The 12,019-nt window shown below is 41.1% G+C and overlaps 1 protein-coding gene across 1 annotated transcript in view; it reads right to left on the reverse strand.

Moving 5' to 3' along the window:
* Positions 1-12,019, reverse strand: part of NIBAN1 (niban apoptosis regulator 1) — a 169,371-nt gene that overhangs the window by 18,956 nt on the left and 138,396 nt on the right. Inside the window, exons 6-7 of the mRNA XM_068986341.1 lie at positions 6,705-6,820; positions 278-382 (exon numbers count right to left, since the gene is read on the reverse strand). Coding sequence (XP_068842442.1) covers positions 278-382; positions 6,705-6,820 — 221 coding nt within the window. The remainder of the gene's footprint in view (positions 1-277; positions 383-6,704; positions 6,821-12,019) is intronic.

Below are 12,019 nucleotides of genomic sequence, written 5' to 3' on the forward strand. Positions count from 1 at the left end.
GAGCCTGACAGAGTCAAGCACGGGAGGGCAGGTTAATCACAGATGATCGCAACATAAACAAAACTGTGTGCACATTCTAATTTTTCTTTCAAAGTGTGAGTTTGTTTGGATTAGTCCTGATGTATATGAGACTGAGCAGACTGGGCAGTTCTCCACCCAGGGAAGGAATTACGTCTTAAAAAAAAAAAAAAAAAAAGAAAAACAAGACCTTAAGAAGAGAAGGGAAGGGAATGTTCATTTTGAGCAGCAGAGCTGGCAGAGCAGAATCATTGCTCACCCCAAACCAGGCCCTCTTCCTGTCGTTCTTCTTCCCCTTCATTCTAGGCAGGATGTCTGTCTGAAGGGTTGGCATGAGCTCCTCCATCACCAGGTTACTCAGGATCTGCCGAGAGGAAGACAGCCACTCTATCTGTGTCTCTATTCCTGCTTGCCAAGGTGGAAGTGAGGGGTGGGATGAATTGGGAGATTGGGACTGACATATATATACCACTACATATAAAATAGGTAACTAATGAGAACCTACTGTAGAGCACGGGGAACTCTGCTCAATACTCTGTGGTAACCTATAAACCTATATGGGAAGGAAATCTAAAAAAGAGGAGATATATGTATAGAAATAGCTGATTCACTTTGCTGTACGGCAGAAAATAACACAATGTTGTAAAGCAGCTATACTCGAATTAAAAAAAATGCTTAAGTGAAAAAACAAAAAAAAAGAGGAAGAAGAAAGCCTCAGAGCTAGTTTAGTTGGTAACACTTAAATCTGCGCATCAGGCCAGCTGAAGGTGTCATAACTGGCCACCCCTGTCCTGAATATTCATTGGAAGGACTGATGCTGAAGCTCCAATATTTTGGCCACCTGATACATAAAAATGAACTCATTGGAAAAGACCCTGATGCTGGGAAAGATTGCAGGCAGGAGGAGAAGGGGATGACAGAGGATGAGATGATTGCATGGCATCACTGACTCAATGGACATGAGTTTGAGCAAACTCCGGGAGTTGGTAAGGGACAGAGAAGCCTGGCGTGCTGCCGTCCATGGGGTCTCAAAGAGTCGGACACGACTGAGTGACTGAACTGACTGACTGTCCAGGCTACCTAAGATTGTCCTGCACTCCATGAAATCTGTTAAGTTAATAGTTTAACTCTGGGTCTGAGACCTCAGAAATCTCTAGGAAGAGTCATAGAGGGTAAATGTTCTAAATATCTGCAGGGAACAGTCACGCCTGCTGACATTTTCCTGCTGGAAAGGACAAATTCTTCAACTTGAACCTCTACTATTTGAAATAGAACAATCGAATGCATTTAGGATAAGAGGGGAAACATCAATTATGGATAAGGGTATCCTTAGCAAAACTGTGAAGGGAGTAAGGCTTGGTTTTGGCAGCTTGAATCCTTGTCTGTATCCTCTGAAACCATTGTTTCCTCTTGAACTTCTCTGGGATCTTCATGCTCTTTGTCCCTACTGCACCCTGAATCCCATCTCCATCTTCTTTAAAGTTTAGAAAAAGAAGGGAGTAACAAATACTTTGGAACAACTGGACACTGGTGGGATGAGAATATGGGAGACGGAGTGTCTACAGTTTTCAGAGTATTTTTTTTTTAAATTGTTCCCAAGTCTTTCCTAAAACTTTGCTTGGCTCAATGGAAGTGTTTCTTTTCAATATGAACAGTGATTTACCTGTCTGCACATAAGGCCCCACGTAACACTGGCCTTTCTTCTTTATATTCCCCCACGGAATTGGAACCGTTCTGTTGTTTAGATTTAGGTCTGCCGTGAGTTTTGGGGCTCACAGCTCAGCTTTCAATACCAGGCTGCAGCCCAAGATTCAGAACAAGAGTGACTTGGGAAAAGGAGGCAAGCAGAATCATGGTAGAGAATCATTTGACATCTGCTCTGTGAATTGAAAAAAATATTTGTCCAAAATAATTGACCTGCTCATAAACACTCAAATTAAGATTTGAGGAAGACTTTCTTTAAGGTCACTGGTCAGCCTCATGCTAGTGGAAATACTCATGAGCTCACCAAAGTTTGCCTTTCAAAATAGCTCTGTTTACACGGGCTGTAACAGTCTAGATGCACTGAACAGGAACACTCCCAGGGTGGAGGTGGGTGAGTCGCTCAGTCTGCCTAGGTCTGTGAGTTCCTAGGAGAGAAGGCTGGGAGTCAGTGCAGCCAGGGGAGTTCCATCATCTGTGACCATGACTGGAACAGGGGTAGGATTTCCACTAGTCCTAGTAATTCACTGCCGGGGATGTTTCAACCTTTCTTAACCATTATCTGGGGAGCAGTCAAGAGGTCAGTTCAGTTCAGTCACTCAGTCATGTCTGACTCTTTGGGACCCCATGGGCTACAGCATGCCAGGCTTCCCTGTTCATCACCAATCCCCGGAGTTTGCTCAAACTCATGTCCATCGAGTCAGTGATGCCATTTGTGAGGATTTTTGAGGAGTTAAAGAGAATCCCGACATGTGTAAATCCCATAGAAATCAGCAAGTGCCCACACTGGGTTCAAGTACATAATTAATAATTCATGAACCTTATTTTGCCCAGTGGAGTAAACTCTTGTTGGAACACACCTGCCCAAGAGTGACGAAAGTATTGGCATTGGGAGCATGAGCTAAGAGCCTAAGGAGACTAAAGCCAGAACTTAAAATCAATGGGAAATATTGTCTTAGTTCAAAAGCATTAAATTCAAGAATCATAATAATTATCCAAATCCATCCTTTTGCAGAGATTGGCTCGAATCTGAGCATAAGTGTGAAGATTTGAAGATGAAAATGTTACACAGTCCAAAGACAAAAAATGCTCCATTTGGGTGGGCTTGTAGTTTGCTTTTAGTCTTTCCCATACAATGTTCCAAGAAATTTGGTTCTATTTTATAACTTAAGGGATTGGAAAGGAAATATGTCTGGAAAAAAAAAGAAGGGGGATGAGAGTGGGTTGATGGAGAAGGAGGGGCGGGGAGTGTGAGATTAGGGAATAGCCCTTGGGCAGGCAACAGCCAACTCTGTCTCCTCCCAACAGTTCATCTTTTTTCTGTGTCTGTCAGCCCCAGCCCTCTCTGACTGTGAACTGCTCCTCCCCAGCCCAGGACCTGCTCTGGATTCCCTACCTTGGTCAGCCCTCCATGAGCAGGGTCCAGAGCCCTGGGGCTAGCAGGGAGAAAGCAGTTAATTTAATAAAAACGAATCATATTAATGAAGGGGTTCCCCAACCTTCTTTCTTCAGAATAGAACCCACTGAGTTTTACCATAAGGAACCTAAAAATATTTCCTGTGCTTTTAAAAGAAAGGGCGTGTGTGTACATTTAACTGCTGGAATTTAACTGGGAGATTTTAAAATTCCATCATACATATAAGAAACCAAACACACCATTAGGTTGATGGAAAGCAGCAATCCCAGGCTCACTCCCTGAGCGGTTGCTGTGCAGTTGCTCAGTCGTGTCTGACTTTTTATGACCCCATGGACTGCAGCACGCCAGGCTTCCCTATTCTTCACCATCTCCTGGAGCTTGCTCAAACTCATGTCCATTGAGTCAATGATGCCATCCAACCATCTCATCTTCTGTCACCCTCTTCTCTTCATGTCCTCCATCCTTCCCAGCATCAGGGTCTTTTCTAAGGAGTCAGTTCTTCACATCAGGTGGCCAAAGTGTTGGAGCTTCAGCTGCATTCCATGAAGGCCACACTACATTTACCTTCCATATGCTGCAGCTGTGCGGAAGGTGTGAGGCCCAGCAATACTGCCCTCTTTACTGAGGCTGACTCCATGGTCTGACCAGGCTGTTGGCCTCGTGCCTTTCATGTTACTGAGCAACCAACTGTGAAATAATCCATTTAAAGTGGGTCACATTCGAGGTCACCAGAAAAAGACGACGTGAACATATGGACAAGGGAAAAATGTGGATAGCTTTCTGGTCTTGAAACCACCCTGATGTGTGGGAATTTTGAGCTGTTCTCTTAGCCCATCTGGTTAATTTAAAAGCAAATAAAAAATAAATCACATAACTTGTATTTACATTTTCCAAAATGCTTTCCCTCATGACTTCATTTGATACATTTTTAATTGACAAGTAGAAAATATACTGATGCTTTTACTGGGGTACAAATATTTTCACCTTAATAATCCGTCAGGCAAATTATTCTAAGATATTTGCTTTGCCTGGACACTTGCCTAAAATAACCATCAGCACGAGGGCATGCCATACTTGCTGTATGAGTCATTACTATGAAGATAATAACGTAGCATTGCTGAAAATCTTCTGAATACAGTCTCCAAGGGTAGAAGGGGTTAGGATAATGTTATGATTAAGTTCTTAGCAGACATGAAAAAAATGCAAATAAATTCAGTGCTTTAAACAAAAGATGTCATATTCTCAAACTCAGTCATGCTATGCCCTTCTCTTTAACTACTTGGTAGCTTCTTTGGGACCTTGACCTGTTTTTTCTGTGAGTCTTAGGATAGACGTTGCTTCGGTTCCATGTGTAATGGTTAAGATGAAGTTTACCCTCACCAGGCCTCACACAGGAAAAGTCTTGAAAGTTATTTCCTTTCAGCAGCTTCTTCAAGGTTCACCTAACATGGCTCAAAATGCATTTCGGTCACAGACTGGTTTTGTGACTTGGGCCAACTTCTCTGAACGTTCTTTCTCCCGCCTGGAGGGTATTGGACGAATAATCCTGAAATGCCCTTCCAGTGCTCACATTTTATGAGGTTGTGACTTTACGAAAGAAACTCAGATTCCTGGAGGAGCAAAAGCATTTACTGATTTCTTCTGTTTCATTTTCCCCTTTAAGGTATTTTTTAATTAATTGGAAGATAATTACTTTACAATACCGTGTTGGTTCCTGCCATACATCAACATGAATCAGCCATAAGTATACATATGTCCCCTCCCTCTCTCCCACCTCCTACCGCTTCCCACCCCCTAGGTTGTCACAGAGCCCCAGTTTGAGCTCCCTGAGTCATACAGCAAATTCCAACTGTCTCTCTATTTTACATATATTAGTGTATATGTTTCAAGGCTACCCTCTCAAGTCATCCACCCTATTCTTTCCCCACTGTGTTGAAAAGTCTGTTCTTTATGTCTGTGTCTCCTTTGCTGACCTGCAAATAGGATCATCGGTACCATGTTTCTAGATTCCATATAGCACCTTCCTATGACTGCTGCTAATGCTTTATGATGTCCATATATGTACAGACCACACATGGTCCCACATACACCTCTAAGGCTGCCTTGCTCTCTGGATGCTTCTAGGTATGTCTCGCCTCACCAGAATGGCAAGGCATGAGTCATTTCACTCTCTCGCACCTTAAAGCAATTCACACGTATCAGCCCAAGGCAAAGAGCGGAAAGTCAATCCCGCCCACCCCCATCACCCTCCCCCCTGCAAAAAAAAAACACCCAAACTCAATACTCAACTCTCAGAAAAGAATTATTAGGTACCTGCTTTCCATGGGATAGTGAAGGAATGTGAGCTGATATAAGATTTCAAATGAAAGAAAAAACAGATTAAACAAGTACCTTACCTTAACTCAAGGAGCTAAGTAACTATTTAACTTGAATCTATAAACGGATGTGCTTCCTCCAAATATGAGAAATCAATAATTGACTAAAGTTCTTGAGTAAGTCTCAGAATGGGAAATAAATGAGTTTAAAATCTACCGAAGAAAAAGAAGAGGGAGGAGGAGGAGGAGGAAGAAAGAGGAGAAGGAGACAGAAGAGGAGGAGGTTCCGCATCATATGTTAAAACAATAAAGAAAATGTTTCTAGCTTTAGATATTTAATGACCATATAAAAGCAAGATACCATCTGGCATCTTCCAAATACTGTTCCCTAATAACAAATTTCACTGGCCCCCAAAAGAGGCATTCTGGGCTATGAGGGGAAGTTAAAAAAGAGCATCCTTGGACCCTCTGCGCTTCTAACTAAATAATGTCCACACCCGGCCTCTTCTTCCTGGCTGAGTCAGCCTGTGATTGGTGTCCTCATGGGGGATGGGGTCACATCACGAAACATAGTTTCCTTGGAGATCTATAACAATGTACCTGGTACCAAACCAACCTACCACTCAGCCTCTGATTGACATTTAATCAAGGTCATGGGAAACTACGGACCTGGACCACAGGAGATAGAGCACTAGAAAAGGGAAATGAAACATCTAGAAAACTAATGCTTTCAAATTTGGTATCCTTTAATTACTTCATTTATAAATCATTCCATAGACGAAGACAGCTATTTGCAACCCTGTCAGGCAAACATTATCATTCCTATTTTTTCAGAGGAGTAACCTAAAACAGAGAAGTTAAATAACTTGGCAGGCTTTAACCCAAATCTGCTGACTTAAAGTCCCACCACAAACTTTGCACTATGCCACACTGCTCACATTTGCTGCTAGTCTCGAAGCACAGGTCACTTGAGAGAATATGCTTTTTCTGGAAAGAAATTGGAAGTGGCTCTTCCACTGCAGTTGCAGTTGTCTGGGCTGCCCTGCTGCGGGTCTGGAGGTCTGGAGTGCCCAGTCTGGAGGTCCTTAGAGTGCCCAAGAGCTTGCTGATCAAATGCTTCTAGACAATGAGAGAAATGGCCTATGGAACCACATCTTCCATGCCTGCAATTTTTTTTTTGTTTGATAGTTTATTATGATCCTGACCTCCTACCACTTAGAGAACAGGATCCAAAATTCTGAGCCCCATGTTACCTGGACTTCATCCCCAGTGACCATTTCCCACGAGCCATAGTGTCCTTTCTCCTGTCGAAAGAATTGAACAGCTTCCAAAAAGGCTTGGGCTTCAAATGTTGTCTGCTTCATGTAATCTAAAAGAAAGAGGCAAGGGCATTTAGTAAAGAAAAAATTCTTAATTTAATATTCTTCCGTGGTTCAGAGACCATTACCTGAATATTGAGACACAAAAAAGTTAAGTACTGAATTCAAAGTTCATTTGCAGGTAGGGACATGCCTGGTGGTCTAGTGGCTAAGACTCCATGCTCAATACAGGGGGTCGGGGTACCATCCCTGGTCAGGGAACTAGATCCCATGTGCTGCAACTAAGACCCAGCACAGTCAAATAAATAAATCAATATTTAAAAAAGAGAAAACAACAACAACAAAAAACTCAAAGGGTCATTTGCGTAAATGAAAACAAGCTTTCAGGTGTATATCACATGACTTCCTCATTATACCAGCTGATTAACTCTATCAGTGACTAGACATGCTGGTTATGACCATTTATCCATCCCCATTTATCTCTCTTGTAAATGTTTCCTTCAGACATCCAGGCTCTAGTGGCTTTATGCCACCAACTATAACACCTCAGTAAAGCAGACTATTCCTTAAAGTGCCTCATGTATCCAAGGTACACCCTCCTAGTTCCCCAAACAAAGTATCAACTGATATCAACTTTTTGTCAAAAGGACATTAATATAAGAGGCTGATTTTTGCAAATGAAGGATAGTAATTGTTAAAACATGTGGTAAGAAAGTGTTACTGCTAGGTATGTTACATATGTCAGTGAAATCTCACAAAACCCTCTGAGGTGAGTGTTACTATCATCTCTAGTTTGCAGATGAGGAGACTGAAAGCACAGAGGTCAGTGAATGGCCTAAGATCATACACCAATAAGGAAATGAACTTGGGCAGGCGGATTCAAGAACCTACTTCAAAGCACCATACTACTCTACCTCACATATTAGTTTTGGGGTTTGCCTTTCAAAACACATTGGATTTTTAAAAGGTATTACATCTGAGAGGTAATATCCTACCACAAAGGAATAGATACCTAATGGTACAGGGTTTTTAAGTGTGATGAATGGCCTTCCCAGAATTCCACAAATCACTCCATGCATGCAAATATGCTCAATTTCTGCTATGGACTGAATGTTTGTGTCTCCTGAAATTCATATATTAAAATCCCAATCCCCAAAATGTGATAGTTAGAGATGGAGGCTTTGGGAGGTAATTAGGTCACAAAGGGGTAGATCCCTTATAGTGGACGTAGAACCCGTATACATAATATACAATGGAATATTAGTCAGCCATAAAAAGGAACAAAACTGGGTCATTTGCAGAGACCTGGATGGACCTAGAGTCTGTCACACAGAGTGAAGTAAGTCAGAAAGAGAAAAACAAATATCATATATTAACACATTTTTGTGGAATCTAGAAAAATGATTGTTGTTGTTTAGTTGCTAAGTTGTATCCAATTCCTTGCAACCCCATGGAATGTAGCCTTCCAGGCTCCTCTATCCAGGGTATTTCCTGGTAAGCATATGGAGTGGGTTGCCATCTCCTTATTGGCAGGGCAGAAATAGAGACACAGACATGGAAAACAGACATGTGGGCATGAGGCGAGGGGGAAGAGGGGCTGGATGCACTGGGAGATTGGGACTGACATATATACACTACCATATGTCAAAAGATAGCTAGTGGGAACCTGCTGTATACCTCAGGGAGCTCAGCTCAGTGCTCTATGGTGGCCTAGAGGCGTGGGATGTGGGTGGGCAGGGAGGTTCAAGTGGGAGGGGATATACGCATATGTATCGCTGATTTGCTTTGTTGTACAGCAGAAACTAACACAGTACTATAAGGCAACTATATTCCAATTTAAAAAAAAGAAAAGTCTTACTCCCTCGCTCTCCTTCGTCTCTCTCTTTCACCAGACACCAGATCTACCACTGCCTTGGTCTTGGACTTCCAAGAGTATGATATTTGTTAGAGCAGCCCAAACTAACCCAGAGAATTTTCAACACACAAAACTCCCTCATGGAGGATACAGTGATAACCAAATTATAGGAATATTAGCAAGAAAGTGAATTTTAGAAATAATCTAACAATAAAGAAATCAAAACTTAGGAAAGGGAAATAAAGTAGGCAAAGTGAAGTGACTGAAAGGGCCAAGTATCCTATCTTCTGCTTCTCCCCAGTAGGACACAAAGTTCTTTTGCCCAGAGCATAGGATCTGTATTCACAGAGTGATGTTAGATTGGTCAGCTGAAGGCAGCTGATTTGCTGGGGGGACCTTCAACGCTTTAGCCAATGGGATTGCTCAGTCAGTGACTCAGTGGTTGATTCAGGGACTATGCAGAAAGAACCTAAATTTAGAGGATCAATCTGCTTCAAAGGGGGACAATCAATTAATAGATTGTAGATGACTCTTTCAAGACTGACTTACTAGGTCATAAGCCTCAGGAACTTGGAAAAGAGAAACTACAACTCAAGGAATAGCCTCTATAAGAGGATGAGCAAAATTCTTCACAATGAGGATACCATGACGCCCAGAAGGTCCACATTCAAAAATGTGGAACAGTAACTGACATTTTAATATCAACAGAAAGACTGGTTACAATCTAATTCAGAAAAAGGGCAGGTCCCAAGAATCAGGTTTTTAAATGGAAGCATTTTCTTCTTTGTTATTATTTTTTCTTGGTTTGGCAATTGATTTAGTGTTTAACCGAGGTTTGGAAAACACAAATTAAGATTTTGGTATAAAATTGACAACAAGGGGCTGTGATATGGGACTCAGTACACTGGGAGGAACTATACCAACTGAGATGGAAACTGTAATTACTACATTGAGATTCAAAACTGACTCATGAGCTCTTATTTTTAACAGCTGTTTTCATTTCCAGCCTAAGGAAACAAAGAGATGGAAGAAAATGTGGTACTTAGATGAATTGCCAGACCCGTGAGCCTATGAATGAGGTTTAAGTTCTTCAGGTCCTTATAAGAAGCATAAATTTACTTATTTCTTCTCAAACTGATCCAAGTAACCAAAGGAAGAATCTGAAATCCTGTAAATACCATGTATATCTATCTATCTATATATAAAAAAACTATGATACTCCCACTGATGGTTGATTTTTCAAAGATCTTCGGAAAACATAACTGAAGAAATGAGATTTGAAGGCAAGATGTGGAGTCAGAGAGAAGTCAAAGAAGAAACAGAAGAGTTAGAATGTCGTAATGGTGTAGGATGGAGCACCTTAATATAGGCAGAGAAGAAAAGTATTAGTAATCAAATGGACCATAAAGGAAATTATATTCATTGAACAGCAGTAATAAAATTTAAAAGAATAAGGACATGAATCTCCTTTTTGGACTCTACCATTAAGCCAGACTTAGATCGGATTTTAACTACTCTTTTTCCATATGGTACAAAGGGTCTAATTACTGATTTCATCGTTAGATTTTTAGCTTATAAAGTGATTAAATTAATTTATATAAAACTTTTAAAATAGTACCTGCCACATAATAAGTTGCTTTATGGATACTGGTTCTCATGATTATAAACAAAGTTCAACAGAAACTGCCAGATCATTAAGGAAATAAAGAACAAAGGTTTGCTTTGTAAAGGACAGAGCTACATTGCAAGAGTCATATGATATTCATTTCTTCTAAGCTGCTTGCTGAGGCATTGCTGAACTCAGCCAGAATGTACAGGTGTTTGAAAGAAACCAGATTATCAGTTATTTAATCAACTTCCTGCCACAGATCCCATGGGAACAAATTCCAGGATCACAATCACCCACTCTCCTGCCAACAAGAAATTGAGAGTTAGTTCAATGGCCCCCAGGATCAACAATGGCTTTTGGTCTTTCAGCCTTCTTCCTGCAAGATGACTCACAAAGATGGCAGGCATCAACTCAAACTCAACTTTTCCAGCATGCTGTAGTTAAGAGGATGCTGATCAACGACACAGATGTGCTGAGAACTTAAGCTCCTTCATTTTATGGACAAGGAAACTGGAAGAAGAAATGGTTAATTTCTTAGCTGAAGGTCACACAGCTGGTCAGAATCAGAGCCAAGAGTTGAAAAAGTGCCTCTGGCATGTCACAAGCAGCCTTGGCATTCATGCTCACTTAAATCATAGACTTAGAGAGTTAGAAGTGATCTCAAAGGTCACCCACCCCAAGCTCTTGTTCAGTGCTGGGAGCCTTCAGAATTCATGACAGACACTCATCCAGCCTTAGCTTGACTATTTCCAGTGACAGGAAGCTCACAATGTAATGAAATAGTCCTTTTTTTTTTTTTTTTTGTCACTGAACTGTTGTAATTATTTGAAAATTTTTCCTTCTGCTGAGCCAAAATCTGTTTCCACGAACTCTCATTAATCCTGCTTCTGCCTTTCAGAGAAAAATAGACAAGTTTACTCTTCTTCCACATGGTAGCTAAAAGATAGCTGAGTATTCTCATTTTCCTGCAATCGTCTTTTAAACAATATAACTTAGGGATTCTTTTTAGAAGTTGGCCCTCCTTTTTCCTTCCTTCCCTTAGTGACCATTTTGAATCTATCAATATAGTTCTTAAATTTAGACCATGATTGAATACACTACAAAGAATATTGTCTAACCAGCACAAATTATGTAAAGTAGAAAGATTATGTTCCTTTTTCTGGTCCCTAACCTTTTTTTCATCAATCACACCATACTTTTGGCTCATACCTTTTTTTGTAGTCCAATAAAATCCCTACAACTTTTTCGTATAACACCCTTGTCAATCTAAGCCTTTTCTAACCTGTATTTCTGCTTTTGATTTTGGAGTGCAGGCTTTAACACTACCCTGATTAAATTACAACTTGCTATGATGAGTTAGTGCCCCAGAGCCTGCCAAAATCATTAAAAAAAATTGTAATTCTGTCCCTAGATTCCCATTTACCCCAGTATCATCTGAAAACTTGGTGGGCTTACCTTCTACGTTTCTATCCAACTCACTGACAAAAACATTCATCAGATCAAGGGTGAGGACAGAGGCCTGCGAGACTCTCAGCATTTTAGGAGACAGATGGGAGACACATCTTGGTCATTCAGTCGACAATCACATCCTCAGGGCTAAGATACGGCTATTTTCCTTAGTCTCTTCCTAGCTCTCATCTGTGCAGCTGCATGGAAAACTCATATTTGGGAGACATGATTCTGAATTTTTGCAAGGGAAAGAAAGCTCCTCTAGGCCCCAAGGGGACAATTATTCAAGGGGCCAGCCAGAGAGAAATCGCTTTTGTTTTTTCCACTTACACAGAT

The sequence above is a fragment of the Capricornis sumatraensis genome, chromosome 14 (assembly GCF_032405125.1).
Source record: "Capricornis sumatraensis isolate serow.1 chromosome 14, serow.2, whole genome shotgun sequence".
Taxonomy (NCBI): Eukaryota; Metazoa; Chordata; class Mammalia; order Artiodactyla; family Bovidae; genus Capricornis; species Capricornis sumatraensis.